This window comes from Berghia stephanieae, chromosome 13, assembly GCF_034508935.2.
Source record: "Berghia stephanieae isolate SIO BIC M18660-M18661 chromosome 13, UCSD_Bste_1.3, whole genome shotgun sequence".
NCBI lineage: Eukaryota > Metazoa > Mollusca > Gastropoda > Nudibranchia > Aeolidiidae > Berghia > Berghia stephanieae.
In genome coordinates this window covers 14,836,127-14,854,785 of record NC_088372.1, presented here as the reverse complement: position 1 = coordinate 14,854,785, position 18,659 = coordinate 14,836,127, and the positions used below count along the sequence as shown (strand labels likewise).

General features: G+C 37.2%; 1 protein-coding gene across 1 annotated transcript; it reads right to left on the bottom strand.

Moving 5' to 3' along the window:
• Positions 1 to 1,110: 1,110 nt before the first annotated feature.
• Positions 1,111 to 15,857, bottom strand: LOC144959304 (2',5'-phosphodiesterase 12-like). Its single transcript, XM_078891846.1, has 7 exons — positions 14,960 to 15,857; positions 13,928 to 14,067; positions 11,479 to 11,641; positions 5,318 to 5,450; positions 4,245 to 4,400; positions 1,768 to 1,882; positions 1,111 to 1,413 (listed from the first exon to the last, which is right to left on the bottom strand). Exons 1-7 carry the CDS (start codon positions 15,826 to 15,828, stop codon positions 1,148 to 1,150), a joined length of 1,842 nt encoding a protein of 613 aa, XP_078747972.1. The 5' UTR covers positions 15,829 to 15,857; the 3' UTR covers positions 1,111 to 1,147.
• Between the last annotated feature and the right edge of the window lie 2,802 nt (positions 15,858 to 18,659).

The following is an 18,659-nucleotide window of genomic DNA, read 5'->3' as shown; positions in this document are numbered from 1 at the left end:
ACGGACAAAAACCGGAGGTTCCAGATTAAAACCGACTGGTGGTAAAAAAACCGGATTTCAAGCTAAAACCGGAAAAGTGGCATCTCTGATATAGGTTATATCAGCGCCAGTAAAAAGGAAGAAAATGGGATAGTAAAAAGTTCTAGAATTACAATTAAAACACCTAAGAAAAGGTAAGACAAAGGGTTAATGGTTCAAATAGGAAACATGTAGATTCCAAGAGCACACTATCAAAGTACTTAGATCACATAAAAGTCTCATCCATACACACAAGCACAGGTCCCCACATTTGACTATTTCCCTCTCAGCCAGGGTATCCGGCCAGGACAAAACCAATTAATCTCATTCCAAGACAAAGACAGAGAGCATGTTGGAAAACAGATATAGGGGGGTAGAAGACACAGTAAGTGCCTCCCTGACCACTATGGGAGACCAGGAACCCCACCCGGGTAGATTAAAGACATCACATACATAGTGTGTTATCAACAATGGGACGTGTCTTTGTCTTCTTATTATAGTATACGTAAAGGTGAACATTATTCCATTGAATAAAACAAGACGCACTAAACGCCACACCTCATTATAATTGGGCATCACTGAAACAACCCACATTAAGCCCCCCCCCCCCCCTCTTTGTTGTAAAATACCCAACATCGAAATCTCGAACAAACAGGCCTGGTCCCAACTTATTCTAGATTTCAATGCCACACTGTATATCTGTCAGTACATATTGGTCTGATATTTATAAAAGAAGCACAATGCATAGTGTATTTTATCTAATGCTAAAGTGACCGACCAATGTCGACTTCAAATTAAATCTGTATATACTGATTAATCTTTGTAAGAGAAAGGTCTAGTATAAAATATACCCAATTCATGGCAGTGTGTTTTGAGGTGTTTTAAAAAAATACACAACCCTTTGCTGTCCAAAAGACTGCTTAAATTGACTTGTAAAATTACTCCCCACCATCCCCCAACAAAAAAAAATAAATATATATATATATAAAATAAATATGAAAATTTAAATTCTCCATAAATAAACTCCATGAGATTTCTCCAACAAATTTAATCAAAGTCAAACAAAAATAATTTATGTCAGACACAGGGCTGTATGTTTTTTAAAAATAGGCTCGTTTTCTATTCAAGTTCAAGATTTAAATTTGAGATCACTGACAAGAGCCAGATGATCAGAGGGAATGAGAGGGTTGGGGAGGTAACTGTAAGCCTGGACATCAGCGAGATCTGGCAGGGGTACGGACGACATGACGTCTAGATGGGTGGATTCCACAAAAATGTAGTCGAGGGTACACTGGATGGGTGGCGCATAGTGGGTGAAATCTGGGGTGCCACAAGCACTGATAATGTTCATGGGATGACTGAGTTCTACATCTCTTAGGGCCTCTTCTTCACCACCTGGAAAACAAAACGAAATTAATTAATTGTCAGATAATAAAGAAAAATCTAAATCCTCACAAATAAGCTGAAAGATGACTGAAACGAATCAATAAACAAATAAATGAAGAAATGAATGAATGAAAATACAATGAAATTTAACTCGTAAGAGCCTCTGGTTCCAAAGATAGTTACTGATGCAATATAAATAATTTCCCTGACACTTCTTTGAATAGGCAAGTTTAAAGGTTATTGACCGGATGAGGGACATCTTAATCTATCAATATTTGAGGTAAAAATTGCTGGTCTAAGTGGGAATTTTTGAGTTTTATCAATGACAATTAAAGGTAAAATTACAGCCATAGTCGTCATTACCTGACATCCAATCAATAAAGTCATCCTGTACAAACTGTGACGTCATCAGTTGATATACACCAACATCAGGAGAACTGTTGAAATCTCCACAGAATACAACACTGATAGTTTTACCCTGGAAAAAAAAAAATCACAGAAATGATTGTTTTTTTAATGCGAATAAAAAAATCAAACACAATAACTCAAGGCAAAATGCTTTTATTTTCCATCCAATTCAATCCAATATCGTAAGATGCATGAGAAATTCCAGTCCATTATGCAAATGTTATTTACAATTTACAGTTCCAAATTTTGTAACATTAAGACCATGTAAACTATTAATAAAACAGTGAAAGTGTCTCTCTAAAGGATTCTGGGGATAAGCTGTGGATGACTGTGTTAGGCAATTTGCTCCAGTCATCTATGGTTCGAGGAAATAAGGCTGGACTTGTATGCATCAGTGTTTGTTTGTGGTTTTATAAATTTCCTACTGTGATTGTTTCTTGTTCAGTACATGTCTTGTTGCGGCCTGAGGCAAGATAGGACTGCTAGATTTGTGCTGTGTCAAATTAGGATTTTATACATCTGTGTAAGTCTTGGTTCTTTTCTTCTTGTATGAAGGAGCTTCCATCGTAGCTGATCTAGTGCATTTGAGACGCAGCCTTCCTCCCTCGACCTGTAACCTGTAGCAAAACGAAATGCTCTTCTTTGAACTTTTCTATTTCAGTAAAATGAGTTTTCTTTTGTAGATCCCATGTGGTGTGAGCATATTCTAAAATTGGTCTTACAAGGGAAGTAAGTATATACATGCAATTTTATATTCTGTGGGCATTGGTGTAGATTTCGTGTAATGACCCCAAGTGACTCACATGCTAAATTCCATTTCAGGTTGTTTTGGATGATGACGTCCAGGTATTGGATGTTATCCACATGACTTAGCAAGTGTCCTTATATCTCCTAGTTGTGGTGTTGGGTTTCTTTTTGCTGCAAACATTTACGACTTGGCACTTACAAGGGTGGAATTTCATTTGCCATATTTCCACCCATTGGAGTCTTCAGAGTTAGATAAGTAAGCATAGTGGCCCTAAAACAATACCCTGTGGCTTTCCAGATATCACATGGCAGACATCACTAGACTGCCCCTCAAATTTTACCTGTTGCGTTCTTCCACATAACCAGCTTTGAAACCACTTAAAAATTGTTCCTCACATTCTCCTTGACAATAACAATTTTTACAAGAATCTTGATGACTGACATTTCTTATGCCGACTTTTTCCAACTTTAAGCAGAGATGCTTGTGTGCTCCAGTGTCAAAAGCTTTTCTGAAGTCCAATACAACAAGGTCTATTTGATGTTTCGTGTCATACAGGTATTTTATGGTCTCATGGGTGTTAATTAATTGTGTTTCGTGTTAATTAATTGTGTTTCGCACTATCTATTCTTCGGGAAACCATGCTGTGAGTCTGAAAGGAAGTTGTGCTATTCAAGACGTTCTATTACATGATGATGAATGATGTGTTCTAGGATCTTACATGACACCAAGGTGAGGAGTATTGGACAATAGTCGGACGGTTGGTCTCCTCTTCCTTTTTTAAATACTGCACTGATATTTACATGTTTCCAGTCATCTGGTACATGACCCTCCTCGATTGATTGTTGAAAGAATTTGGTCAGGTATGGCGCTGTTTCTTTTAATACTCTGGTTGGTATATTATCTGGGCCAATCGCTTTAGTTATCATTGAAAGAAAGGAGTTGCTTTTTGACTCCATATTTAGAAATAATTACTTTTGGTATGGATGGTATAGAGCTGTTATTCAGGGATGGTAGCTCTGGATTTTCAATGGTGAACTGCTTGTTTAATGAAATTTTCTAAAAGGAGGGAATTCCTCCTCTGTCGTGGATTTCCACAGATCAGAGAAAAATCATGAGCACTGATCAAAGCACAGAAAAATTCAAAATAATACAAAATAAAAAAATCACATTAAAAAATTTAACCTTCATACATTACAGCTGTTGATATATCATCCTCGTTTCATTGAGATACGAATTAGAGGAACAGTTTATATGAAACCACACAAGGATTAGCTGTGTGAAAAAAATATAAAATATCCGACAAATAAGTATCAAGTCTTATTTTTCAAGCTTAATCTAAACTAGTCATCATTAATCCTGACAGAACACGGTAGAGACCTTTTCTCACATGTACCTGGAAGTTATTAAAGGTATCACCATTTTACTGAAAACGTTCTGTGTTAAGCATTTTCTTAATTTTTGGACAATAAAGATTATTATTATTATTATTATTATTACTATTATTATTATTATTATTATTATTATTACTATTATTATTATTATTATTATTTATTATTATTATTTAGCAGCTGTTATATTCATGTTTGTTCCAACACCTTTTACAGTCCACAATTTCTACTTCTAGCAGCTTTGAATTCACTTTAACAGTTAAATCCACTGACTCTTGACTTAAATGACCTCTCACCTCTTGCTTGTAGGCTGAGGAAATGGCTTGGAGGTATCGGAGGGCAGTGGCTCCATGGATGAGGCGAATGTTATCAGCACGAGGGTGGAAATAAAGATGTGTGTTGGCAAGACACACAAACTGGCCTGGTTTCTCTGTACTCTCTACAATTGTCACCTGAGAGGAATGAAGCATATAAATTAATATAAATAATTCAAAAGTTGTAAAAAGGAGTATAAAGAAACAAAATCAAAATAATTTTAGTTTCTTTTTGTTTTAATGCTGATGTGGGGTTTTAACAAGCGGATAAAACGTTCGTTGCAAAAAAAAAAAAAAAAGTTGTGAAAAAAACAAAATTATTGACCTAGATTTAGATATCCAAGAAAAAGTAAGACAAGGGACCTACTTTTTAAGTAAGAACAGAAGTAGATTCATTCATAAGTCATGTCTGGTGCATTCTAAAAATTTCACTTGGAAACAAGCACAGGACCCTGTACCAAGGGAATACAATTAACTCTTTGAGTGCTGAGGCTATATTCACATTTCCGTCACAAACTGTCTGACACCTGATTGAGGCTGCATGAGAATGACAAGCTAAGGCAAAGCAACATTAGAATTCAGTGCAAGATCTCAATTAAAATACCCCCTAGGGCCAAGTGAATGTTCTGATGAAAGAAATGATACCATTAGTTCAATTTATAATACTTTTGTAGAAAGTAGGATTGGATTACATCTTTGTTTTTGCCTTTCAAGACCGGCCGCACTGTGCGGCCATTGGCCAGTAGAGCAGATTCTGCTTTGGCCTCACAGTGCGGCCAATGGCGCTGAAAGAGTTAAATCTATCAAAGATAGGCAGTAATCAACTGTAAAGATATACAAGGGGGGAAAAATAAATCATCTCTCAGGAAAAGATAGATCCATCCAACTTCTTTTTTCTACACAAAAAACTGCTGTCAGGACCCAAGACTGTACCATAAATGTTTTATTCTTAACCCCTTTCTGAGGGCATCATGAGAAAGTTACGATCAATGAAATGTTCAAAATATTTATCATTTATCCTAATTGGGAAAAGGAGAGAAATTGTAACAACTCACTTGCAATATGGAAGAACGCTGTTCAATCTTTTCCTTGAGAGCTTTCACCTCACAAATCTTTTCCCAAAGATCTCTACAACTTTCATCACTCTCCAAATACTCAGAGAGCACAATGTCTAGTTGATTTACCACCCTGAAAAATGGTTGGTCAAAAAGTTTTATAAAACAGGACACCTATCAGCAAGGTGAGGGAAAACATTAAAGTCCCAAGTTACAGTTTTAAAAAGTGCACATTTACCACAAATCACCTGTAATTTTTTTCCCACAATCTAAGTAGTCCTTCAGAGCCATGAGGCCCATGAAGCCGGATTTCTATAGTGTAAAATGGATAATAACAATTGCTTGCTATCCTTTGGATAGGATGCTAGTCTATGACAATTTACTTTCTAACAGATCTAACAGACCCAGCAACCCAGTCACTGCCAATTCTACCAACTGAGCTATTGAGACCCCGACACAAATCTTAAGTTCAAGGAAAAAAATCTGTATAAAAGGCAGATCCTACGAAAATCATAACGGGACATTAAATAAGAGTCAATAACACATGCAGAGACGCCAACTTTAAATTTGGCTCACAGGAGTTTCAGACACCACTCGTAGGAATTCCAAGGCCGAAAGAGGAATTTCCGCACACAAGAAAAAGGAATCGGAATGCTATTTGGCATTGTGTTTACATATTGTTTAGTTCTATACAGATAACTGATTAGAATTATATTATGATACATAAACACAATGCCAAATACAATCCCAAAGTTTCCTTATTTTAAATGGAGTAAAGCGCCAAAACCTAATGGTAGAGATTGTAGTACTGGCGGTAGTGAGGATGATGTGGTGTTAGTGGTTGTAGAAATAGTGGTAGTGATAATGAAGATGTGATAGTGGTTGTTGTTGTAGTAGTAGTGGTAGTGATGATGATATGGTGGTGGTGGTGGTTGAAGTAGTCGTGGTAGTGGTGGTTGTTGTAGTAGTGGTAGTGATGATGATATGGTGGTGGTGGTGGTTGAAGTAGTAGTTGTAGTGATGATGATGTGGTGGTGGTGGTGGTTGAAGTAGTAGTTGTAGTGATGATGATGTGGTGGTGGTATAGTAGTTGTAGTAGTTGTGGTCGTGATGCTAATGATGTGGTAGTGGTTGTAGTAGTGGTGGTAGTGATGTTGATGTGGTTGTGATGGTGGTTGTAGTAGTAGTAGTAGTAGTAGTAGTAGTAGTAGTAGTAGTAGTAGGAGGAGGAGGAGGAGTTGTAGTAGTAGTAGTAGTAGTAGTAGTAGTAGTAGTAGTAGTAGTAATAGTAATATTATAGTAGTAGTAGTAGTAGTAGTAGTAGTAGTAGTAGTAGTAGTAGTAGTAGTAGTAGTAGTAGTAGTAGTAGTAGTAGTAGTAGTAGTAGTGTAGTAGTAGTAGTAGGAGTAGTAGTAGGAGTAGTAGTAGTAGTAGTAGTAGTAGTAGTAGTAGTAGTAGTAGTAGTAGTAGTAGTAGTAGTAGTAGTAGTAGTAGTAGTAGTAGTAGAGCAGTATATAGTAGAAGTAGTAGTAGTATATAGTAGTAGTAGTAGTAGATAGTAGTAGTAGTAGTAAGTAGTAGTAGTAGTAGTGTAGTAGTAGTAGTAGTAGTAGTAGTAGTAGTAGTAGTAGTAGTAGTAGTAGTAGTAGTAGTAGTAGTAGTAGTAGTAGTAGTAGTAGTAGTGTATAGTGAGTAGTAGTAGTAGTAGTAGTGTAGTAGTAGTAGTAGTAGTAGTAGTAGTAGTAGTAGTAGTAGTAGTAGTAGTAGTAGTAGTAGTAGTAGTAGTCGTAGTAGTAGTAGTAGCAGCAGTAATATAGTAGAAGTAGTAGTAGTAATATAGTAGTAGTAGTAGTAGTAGTAGTAGTAGTAGTAGTAGTAGTAGTAGTAGTAGTAGTAGTAGTAGTAGTAGTAGTAGTAGTAGTTAGTAGAAAACGGTAAGGGCTGCCTGAAGCCGGTGATCGTAAAATACTAACGAAAGAGTGAAAATGGAAAGGCTTCGTATGGGAACAAAACAGACAATGGACGTTTCGGGTACAAACCCTTCGTCAGCACAACAATACACAAATAAACGTGGAAAACAAATAAAATATAATGAAAAATAACTTGTATGGTCTGTACTCAATGGTGGTTGCAGTATGAATGAAATGTTAGCGTGGCGTGGGTAGAGGATAGGGTGCCCCAGGGGGGTGATCTAATTGATAAGCAAAGGTCAGCGTCAGGGAACAGAACTTTCCAGACTATAATGGAAGATAAAAGACATATTGGTAGTAGTAGTAGTAGTAGTAGTAGTAGTAGTAGTAGTAGTAGTAGTAGTAGTAGCAGTAGTAGTAGTAGTAGTAGTAGTAGTAGTAGAACGCTGTAGTGGAACATTAGGGGGCGAGGTGAAAGGGTCGCGGAGGTGGGGGGGGGGGGGGGTTTGTTGGATGAGCGAAGGTCGAATCTTCGCGAAGGAACGGTGCGATAGTAAAGTGGAATACACCGATAAATAGATAGATGGATAGACAGATAGATAGGTAGATAGACAGAAAAGAGGGGAGAGAGAGGAGAGAGAGAGAGAGAGAGAGAGAGGAGAAGAAGAGAGAGAGGAGAGTGAGAGAGAGAAGAGAGAGAGAAGAGAAGAGGAGAGTAGAGAGAGAGGGAGGAGGAGGGAGAGAGAGGAAGGAGAAAGAGAAAAAAAGAGAGGGGGGGGGGAGGGGAGGTGAGAGAGGGGGGAAAGAGAGGAAGAGGGGAGAAGAGAGAGAAGGGGGGGGGGAGAGAGGGCGAGTAAACAGGAGTGATAGGGGTCTATATGTATATTAGGATAAAAAAAGGGAGAGATGGGGTTGGAGCAAAACTGAGAGTGATATGCTATGGAAGGTGGAGATGGACAATAGAATGAGGTGGACTAATCGGGATAGATAGATAGCTAGCTAGCTAGATAGCTAGCTAGCTAGATAGATAGATAGATAGATAGATAGATAGTAGTTCTCTCTCTCTCTCCCCTCTTTTCTGTCTATCTACCTATCTATCTGTCTATCCATCTATCTATTTATCGGTGTATTCCACTTTACTATCGCACCGTTCCTTCGCGAAGATTCGACCTTCGCTCATCCAACAAACCCCCCCCCCCCACCTCCGCGACCCTTTCACCTCGCCCCCTACTGTTCCACTACAGCGTTTACTACTACTACTACTACTACTACTACTACTACTACTACTACTACTACTACTACTACTACTGCTACTACTACTACTACTACTACTACCAATATGTCTTTTATCTTCCATTATAGTCTGGAAAGTTCTGTTCCTGACGCTGACCTTTGCTTATCAATTAGATCACCCCCTGGGGCACCCTATCCTCTACCCACGCCACGCTAACATTTCATTCATACTGCAACCACCATTGAGTACAGACCATACAAGTTATTTTTCATTATATTTTATTTGTTTTCCACGTTTATTTGTGTATTGTTGTGCTGACGAAGGGTTTGTACCCGAAACGTCCATTGTCTGTTTTGTTCCCATACGAAGCCTTTCCATTTTCACTCTTTCGTTAGTAGTAGTAGTAGTAGTAGTAGTAGTAGTAGTAGTAGCAGTAGTGGTTGTAGCAGTATAGCATAGTAGTAGCAGTAGTAGTAGTAGTTATGATGATGTGGTGGTGGTGGTTGCAGTAGTAGTTGTGGTACTGATGATGATGTGGTGGTGGTTGTAGTAGTGATGGTAGTGATAATGTGGTAGTGATGGTGGTTGTAGTACAAATGGTAGTGATGATGTGGTAGTCGTGGTTGTAGTGGTAGTGATGATGATGATGATGTGGTGATGGTGGTTGTAGTAGTAGTGGTAATGATGATGATGTGGTGGTGGTTGTAGTAGTATTAGAGGTAGTGATGATGATGTGGTGATGGTGGTTGTAGTAGTAGTGATAATGATGATGTGTAGGTGGTGGTGGTGGTTGTAGTAGTAGTAGTAGTGGTGGTAGTGATGATATGGATGTTGTATTAGTTGTGGTTGTGATGATGATGTGGTAGTGGTGGTTGTAGTAGTAGTGGTATTTGCAGTGATGATGATGTGGTGGTGGTGGTTGTAGTAGTAGTGGTAATGATGATGTGGTGGAGGTGGTTGTAGTAGTAGTGGTAGTGATGATGTGGTGGTGGTGGTTGTAGTAGTAGTGGTAATGACGATGTAGTGGTGGTGGTGATGGTTGTAGTCGTAGTGGTAGTGATGATGTGATGCTGGTGGTTGTAGTAGTAGTTGTAGTGATGATGATGTGGTAGTGGTAGTTGCAGTGATCATGATGTGGTGGTGGTAGTTGCAGTAGTAGTAGTGATGACGATATGGTTGTGGTGGTTGTAGTAGTGGTGGTAGTGATGATGATGTGGTGTCGTGGTTGTAGTACTAGTGGTAGGGATGATGATGTGGTGGTGGTGGTTGTAGTGGTAGTGATGATGATGTGGTGGTGGTTGTAATGGTGATGGTAGTTGTGGTAGTGGTAGTAATGATGATGTAGTGGTGGTGGTTGCAGTAGTCGTTGTGGTACTAATGATGATGTGGTGGTGGTGGTGGTGGGGTTTGTAGCGGTAGTGGTATTGATGATGATGATGTGGTGGTGGTGGTGGTGGTTGTAATGGTGATGGTAGTTGTGTTAGTGGTAGTGATGATGATGTGGTGGTGGTGGTTGCAGTAGTAGTTGTGGTACTGATGATGTGGTGGTGATGGTGGGGGTTGTAGTAGTAGTGGTAGTGATGATGATGTGGTGGTGGTGGTGGTTGTAGTAGTAGTGGTAGTGATGATGGTGTGGTGGTGTTGGTGGTTGTAATGGTGATGGTAGTTGTGGTAGTGGTAGTAATGATGATGTGGTGGTGGTGGTTACAGTAGTAGTTGTGGTACTGATGATGATGTGGTGGTGGTTGCAGTGGTAGTTGTGGTACTGATGATGATGTGGTGGTGGTTGCAGTATTAGTGGTAGTGATGATGGTTGTAATACTAGTGGCAATGATGATGATGTGGTTGGAAAGGAAGGGGGGGGGGGTATCCTTGGGACAAATTGACCTCCCCGGAATTTGACGGAAGTTGCCCGGAGCCCGGAATTTTTTGCTCCAGACCGGAGTTTTTTCCGGTGAAACCGGAGTTTTGGCATCACTGCACATGTATCATAACCTGCTGGGTTAGTTATATTTACCAATGATTCCAAAAGTATAAATCACTTCAAAGATGACATTGAACAGAGAGCACCAGAACTTAAAATATGTATTTGGCAAAAAGTTTTTTTTGTTACATTTATTAAATTGCTCATGAAGTAAATGATGATGATCATTGATATGATCATACCAGGGAACTTTTGACCTGAACATTTTTTTAAAACAAGTGGCTATGTGGTCTTGTGGTATGACACTCGCATTCAGATCAGAAGATCCTGAGTTCGAGCCTCGTTCGGTGCATAGTTGAGTCCTTGGAAAAGACTCTTTATTCATATTCTCTCACTACTCAGGTGTAAAATGAGTACCTGGCTGTTAACAGCATTGTCTGTGGTTAAAAAATTGTAATATCGCCTTACAGGCGTTATGTTACATGTTGCTGTTGGTCAGGGCCCCCTTGTAAAGGGCTTTGAGCACATTAAGTGGATATCGCGCTACATAAAAGTGATTTTTTTTTTTAATTTGAAGACATTTGACCTAAGCAACCCTTACTATGCTATGTCATGTTATATGTTATTTCAATAGATGAAGAGTTTGCTAACAACTACCCCTGACATATTGAAAATAACCCTCATCAATAAGTTAGCGGGGCTCACAAAATTAATTACACAAACTTATTTCCTCCATCGAAGAGTGTTAGCAAATGATTGATCAACTAAAACCAAATATGCAAAAAAAAAAAAAAACACACACAAACATAACACATGCAAAGAGAATTATTTTCACACAAAATATGTGGAGTTCTACTTATCAGTTCAAAGACCATGGGAGATGATTCATGAAAATCAAAGATAAAGCAACCTCAACTGGCAATAAGCATAGAAGAACTGAAGGAAATTGATTTTTAATTAAATTCACAATGATGGTGATGCTTATGACAATAATGATGACAATGCATGGATGATTACGATGTTGATGATGATAATGACAATGACAATAATAATGATGATAACAATGTCAATAATAAATTCCCACATCACTCACTTGAATTTGTCCCTTCGTACAAACATTGCACATCCTTCTGACACGCCTCCTTTCTTTGGTCTGAAGAAACCCTCGAAGCCTTGTAAATTGAGTCCTGGTGCCAGATGCTTTGTAAACACGGACTTGTCCACTTCCTGAAGACAAACCAAGTCAGCCTGATATCCTGGAGAGTCAGAGTAAATGTAGATCAAATAACACGGAATCGTGACATGATTGCCTCATATTTATTCATCCCTGTATGAAAATTTATCATTAGGCCTGTTTCAATGCAAAACTAAAATAACCAAAATTTCGGATGCATCACAGTGCTGCAAAGTGAGCAACAGGGATCAAGATTCCTGTGCAAGAAAATATCAGAATGACAATAGGACTTGAACCAGAATCTACAGGTTTTATTTCAACGCTTTATCCACTCAGCCATCTTACCCAAAATTCAAAAGCAGAATTGAGAATTCTAAAGATCTAATGCATGTACTGATATTGATAATCTTTTACTAAGTCAGTAAGAAGAAAAATGAAGAAAAAAAAGAAGTTATTGCAGAGTCTGGGATAATATGCAGACTGGCTGAGTAGAATTACAAATTTTAATGTTAAGTGCACACTTTCATAAGCATCAAAGAAACTTGTTGAAAAGGAAAGTTTGGCAATGGAGCAATGCAATAAGGATTATTAAATCCTCCTGATGGAAAATTGATTAATTTATTGGGAAGGTGAAAATAAACTTGAGCTTTGACAAACTTGAGCTTTTATATAGCGCAATATCCACTAAACATGCTCAAAGCACTTTACAAGGGGCCCTGGCCAATAGCAACACTTAACATGTAGGACGGGACATCATGCCTGTTTGGCGATATTACAATTTTTTTTCGGAAAGAGACAACTTCAGGATGTACTTGAGTGCTATAGTAGTGAATTAGCTTTTCTCTAAACTGTTCCGTGGTGATTGAATTTACAATGGTGGTAGGTTATTCCACAAGTGAATAGTAGAGGGGAAGAACGACTGGTCATGACTTTGTATTCAGTCCGAAAATACAATAACAGGCCAAAAACTGTGTAAAAATCACTTGTAATTCCTCATGACATTTTGTTTATTTGTATTTGCCATTTCACTATTTATTGTTTTGCTGACGAGAGATTCTGATTTGTAAATGATACATCCATTGAGTGAACCGATACAATCCAAAATGGCTCTATTTTCACCTTTTCATCCTACACTTCAGGTGTCCCCTGTAAAGTATCACAAATTTTCATTGTTTATTATAATAACCAGCAGTTCTCCTTATGATACAAAAACGATAACTATTATTTTGATAAAGGGGCTAGAAATGAAAAAATGTCATCTGAAGACATTCAGATTTGAAACTAGAGAAAATGATGTGAACGTTTTTTGGGGGGGGTTTTCCCCCAAAGAAGGCAAAATTAAACATGGAAAGAACAGTTTTCCTTGAGAGTAATATAAATCAAAGTGGCAATTCGGACTTGAGTCTGAATAGTCCTCCATGGCTATTCGGACTCGAACTCCAATGTGCATGCGCATACAGAGAGGAGGACGATACAATGTGGGCAGTAGGTAGAGGATTGAACTGATAAAGAAATAGAAAAAGAGTTCAGAAGAAATTCTGTTCTGTCCATATTACACTGACTCAAATCATACCCCTACTTTGGACTGTAGAAGGATTGTTGCCTGTTATGTTGTTAGAAGAGCTTTTCATTTATATCACAGTTACTTTGACTGACTTTTGTTACTTTTGAAAAGTGTTTTCACTCTTTTATTTTTAATTTCTATCTGGACTTTCAATTGATCAATGATTTTGTCTTTCTCGTCAAATATAACGGGCTGATAGTTACTAAAATTGTAATTTTGATTTGCATGTATTTTATGTAATTATCAATAATTAAAACGTTTTTTAAAAAAAAAGAAAAAAAATACTGCTATAGATAGTATGCGTTTGACTCAGAAGCTCACAACATTGCCACCCGGAAGTATAACGGACCAGCACACAAAACTATGTGTAACCATGAACTTTTATAGTCTGGTTAATAAAGTTTAGTGAAAATCACTCACAAACGCGGTTGGCAAAATACAATAACAAAGGATTGAGTGACGTCATCTTCGTTCTATCTATAGGAGACTATTCAGACTGCATCAGAATAATCTGTTGCTTGTACATGCGCATTGGAATTTGAGTCTGAATAGCCACGGGACTCAGACTCGAGGCCGAATAGCTTACTAGATGAAATCTGGTGCACAAAGTGAATTTGGCACCGGACAGAAATAATTGGACAAAAATCAATGGATGTGGCAGACAGGCAAGTTGCACAATCTATGACAGGCGTCCTTGAGACAGTGTATCCTAATTTCATATCAATAAAACTGCAACAACTGTTGCCCAATGTGGGTTACACATTCTTTATTGCTCAAATGGACTTCTCTTTTCTGCCAACATACCAGTGATTTCTTTTAAGAGAATCTGTTTCCTATAATTCATCTCAACAGCATAGTCAGGACAGTGGACAAAAAGGTGTGTCTTGGCAAGTTCTGTGTTGGTGTAAACTTCAGCCAGAATGTTGTAGCTGATCACTCGAAATCTGAAAATTTTAAGGATATGCATGGAAAGTCTTTAGTTAATTATAAACATATTTAAATGCATTTAAAACATTCAAAGATCAGTTCAGCCCAAAGAGTAAAAAAACCCCCCTGTTTTTCAAAGGCTCTTATCCCTCCTTTCCCATTTATTTTAAAATTAAAACTTTAATGCTTATTCTCAACGTAAGATGTCAATTAATTGTTTTTTTGGCTGAATCGGCAATTAGCCAAGTGCTTCATATGATCATAATTCTACCACTACTACTAAATCTCCCATTCTCCAGTAAGATTCCCAAAGATCTCTTTCACTAAATTCAACATAAATGTGAACATTATTATACAAAACATATCACTTGTATGAATCAGAATCAGGCACAGATATATGCAAAGATCATGAGTAAGTTTCATGTGGTAAACCAAAAAATAAAAACAGAAAATTGGTTAAAATACAATCTAAATTCACTTACATCGAAATATCTATCGCCTGGCCAAGAAAAAGAAGCACAACGGCATCTATATCATTTATGTCAAAGAAAGTTTTATTCTCAGTCTTTCTCGTAATAGCAAGACAAAAAGCTAGCTTAAGTAGTGCTGCGAGTTATGCAATAATTCACAAGCCAGTCGACCTCCATTCCCCTCACTTGCGCTACATATGATGAAAAGAAAGTACATATAATACCTTTAGCCCGCACATTAGCCCCATGGCTATTAGTGAACGCTTGAACAACTTACAGCACCACCTTAACAAGTTTTTTGCCTTGCTTAATTACAACCTAAGGAATATGCTCTGGTATCTCCACCAGAATTGACGCAACCATTTCTCCACCCAAAGTCAAATAGAGTATCTTACCTTTTCCCACTGATATGCATTTACTATAATAATGAGATACTTACTCTCCAAATTGTGACCGGTCTTGAGTAAAGTTTTGTTGGATCTTTTCAAATGGACACATTATAGGCCCCTTTACAACGACTGACTCTGATATTACAGCTTGGGGTTTGCCGACTTTTTCTCCACTTTTAGGAACACACATGAGAAGAACATGTTTATCTACATCATCTTTTCTAGGTGTATAAGAATAACCCTTACAACTATCTGTGAAATCAAATATTCCGTCACGTATATTTTTCTTTGTACCATCGATATATTTCTTTTCTAATGTTTTCCAGTGAAATTCGCAACTGTCCACATTGCAAAATTCGAATTCTACTTCAGGAAATAGTGGATATCCTTCCATCATCAATGGACATATATTTCTGAGCGTGACGCTTGGGGGATTGTATGTTACTGATATACTCTCTTCTCCAACACGAAGAACTGCACCACTGATCCAAGCTTGGTCATTGAGGATGGAAAGAGGAACACTTTGGCCATTGTGAAGAATTTCTAACTGAATAAGTGTACCTCCTTCTTCGTCTTGCTGCTCTCCTTCGGCTTGAGCGGGATCTGTTTTGTCTTTTTTCATTTTCTTGGACTTTTTCTTAGTTTTCTTTTCCAGATTTGTTCTTAGTCTCTCAAGGGCAAGCCCAAGTTCTTCATTTTTCATTCGATACAAATTTAAAGATTTTTTAGCACTTCCAACCTGTAGATCTAAGTTTATGTGAAGACGCTCGTCGTCCTCACAGTTCTTTACGTGTAGAGAAGACATCCTTACAGAAACTGGAGCGAAACTTCTCGATCGATTGAAACTGTGAAAGAAAACAAATGTTTTTACATTATTTCTACCTCTACACACTAGGCGAGATAACAACGTCGAATTCATCTCTCTCAAATCATTTCAACCGGATACGCAATACTTGGAAAACGAAACAGAAAGTAGATGTTAAAACCAGGCAGTAGGAAAAGAAACGAAATTCTACAATGGGTGAACATTTTTATTTCATCTACATGAAGAAAAAAATAAATCTAATTTAGAGGTAAGTAACAATCATATTTCAACATCTTTTATGCTTAAAAATTATATATCTTTTCTCCAGCAGTTTTCAGACTTGATACATTCTGACGTCATTCAGGTAGTGCAAAGTGATGTCACTAATCTATATTTAGAACAACCGTCTCTATTCTTAGAAGTACACATCACTGGGAAATCCCATTGTCGAATGAGAATGTCAACACAAGCACGAAAGAGCAATCGACCTGTTGCCGTTGCCCTCGGAGACAATTTTTCTTCTCTTACCTTGACCTCATTCGGGTGATATTTTTGGAACAATATGTGACTCACCACTATGTGTATGAATCATGAAAAGTTTGTCACCTGTTTTGGTATGGGAACGATGTGTCATCGCCCAGCAATAACTATAATGATGTTCTTCCACAAACATTACGCGAGTGTGTTTGGTGTTTGTGGTTTTGTTTTTCAACATATTGTTTTGACCAGCTTTGGGTTTGGGGTTTTGGGGTTTGCGGTCTCAGTAGGTCTCAGAACGATGAGGTCATCGTTTTGTTTCTGGTTTTGTAGCTGCCGATGATAAGATTATGTAGTAAAATTTTGATTCCCAGGATAAATCTGAATTCTTTATTCATTCATCCAAGCAAGACCAAATTCTGGCTTCCATTTTTTTTTTTTTTGATCGATTGTGTCATTTAATAAATTAATACTGTTTAAAGTTGTAAGAAAGTCTTTGCTTGATATTCATAAACTAGGTTCATTGACACAACGTCACTGACTTGGCCAGAAACATTTCTCCTTATATCGGAAGATATTAGGATAGCTACCAACTGTGAGCAGTTCTTAAACTCAAGATTTAATAGGAGTCTTGGGTTTTTAAAATGTTTAACAAGTTGACAATCATCTAAATCAATTGATAAGTAAAAGTTTTGTGGCTTAAAAATGCGTTTTGTCAGTGCGGGTATAATGTTTACAGTTTAGACGACATGACTTTTGTCATCTTCTTGCAGTTATGTTGGTTGTTTTTTTTTACACCTTCAAGATACGATGCTTCGAATGTTACAAAAGCAAGTTTTGTTGGGCGTGGTCATTGACAAGATGGGGGATACAATACTGCCGCACTGTGGACAAACACGTATTAACAATTTTGACCAGGAAACTCGTCATTCAAATATCGATCGATTGAAATGACCCTCATCTCGCCAAAAAATTCGCGAAATCCCAGGTTTGGGAGTTTTTGGACAAGATGAGGGTCCTTGATTTGGTAGGCTATATGATCTCAACTTTTTTTCTTTTTTTTTTCTTGGGGGGGGGGGGGGTTAACCATTTGATGTTGTTAGCTAATACGGGCCTTCATTTCGAATGATTGGCGCAAAGTCTAATATTTAAAATACTAAATTTAATTATTTGACAATGTAATTTGCTGCATCCTTCTTTGTACACCGTATTATGCTTCTGCAATTCTGTTCATATTTCATTAAATACAGAACGTGTTCTATATTTTAAAAAGAAGAAAGGTGGCAATGCGAAAAATTAGAACGAATTCGATACAATTTTTTTTAAAAAGCCAACCATAACAAATAAAATAGACCCAAACATGCTTTTTAAAAAAATAATTAATTGTTTTCAAATAAAACAATGGCAGCACCCACAAATAGATATATTTAACGGACTGTCTTCCTCTCGTGACATGAACCCAGCAGTAAACAAAAATAAATATAACAGCTTGAAAAAAAAAAGATTAAAAAGCACAAAGTACCAAACACAAAACTTTCGGGATTGAAACCTTTCTTCGGCCAACTAAAAAATAAAACATTTTTTTTATAAACCCACAAAAACATAAATACATTACTAAAAAAAAGAGTTCGACTGCAGAGAAATATTCGACAAGTCATCTCTGTAAAAATCTTGGAATGTAAACAAACGTGCCGGATAATTCTCTCCCGTCAATCTGTTTTTTAGTCCGGTTTTTATGTTTTCATTGGGTTTTGTCGTTGTTGTTATTGTTGTTGTCGGCTGAAGAATGGTTTCGAGCCCGAAAACATTCTGTGTTTGGTATTTTTAAAAATTTTATTAAAAACTGTTCTTATCTTATCTTATCTTATCTTACTAAAGGCTTAAAATAGGAATTATCCTTTAAATGCCTTATACAATAGTTTATAAGTACAGAATCTCATATAGCTTGCATTGTATCATTCACAAACAGTTTTACACAACTCTAAATGGAAGGAAAAATATATCAATACGGCAATGTAAAATCAAAAAATACTATCATAGAATACTGGTAATTGGAAATTGGTCATGGTCGAATTGATCCTTCATGTACAAAGTTCATAGCACAATGAAATACTAATGACAAAAGTAACAACGATATACTATTATTAACTAATTATAATTCATTGTTATTTTTGCCCTATACCATATGTTATGTTATGTTTATATTATTCATTTTTCGTTTATTACTTTTTACGGCCCACAGCTTCTAGAAGCTTAGTATCAGGTTGACATAAACCAGACACGCCCACCTGAAATTGGAAAAAAATCGTAGCTTTTAGGGGTAATAATATAGCAGACATTATAACTTATTTTTAAAAAATTACCAATTTGTCCTCACTACATTAAAGTAATGCTTTTAAGTCCATTACGTTCTAGCTCTGACACCAGAATATCGTTTTCAAGCTGTTTAAAAAAAATTTAATTTAAGA

Excerpts from the sequence above, each read along its gene's own strand:
- LOC144959304 (XM_078891846.1), bottom strand. The coding sequence starts at position 15,828 with ATGAATTCGACGTTGTTATCTCGCCTAGTGTGTAGAGGTAGAAATAAT. Across the intron at positions 4,401-5,317 it reads AGCGTTCTTCCATATTGCAA|GTGACAATTGTAGAGAGTAC; the intron begins GTGAGTTGTTAC and ends CATTCCTCTCAG. Across the intron at positions 1,414-1,767 it reads CTTTATTGATTGGATGTCAG|GTGGTGAAGAAGAGGCCCTA; the intron begins GTAATGACGACT and ends TTTGTTTTCCAG.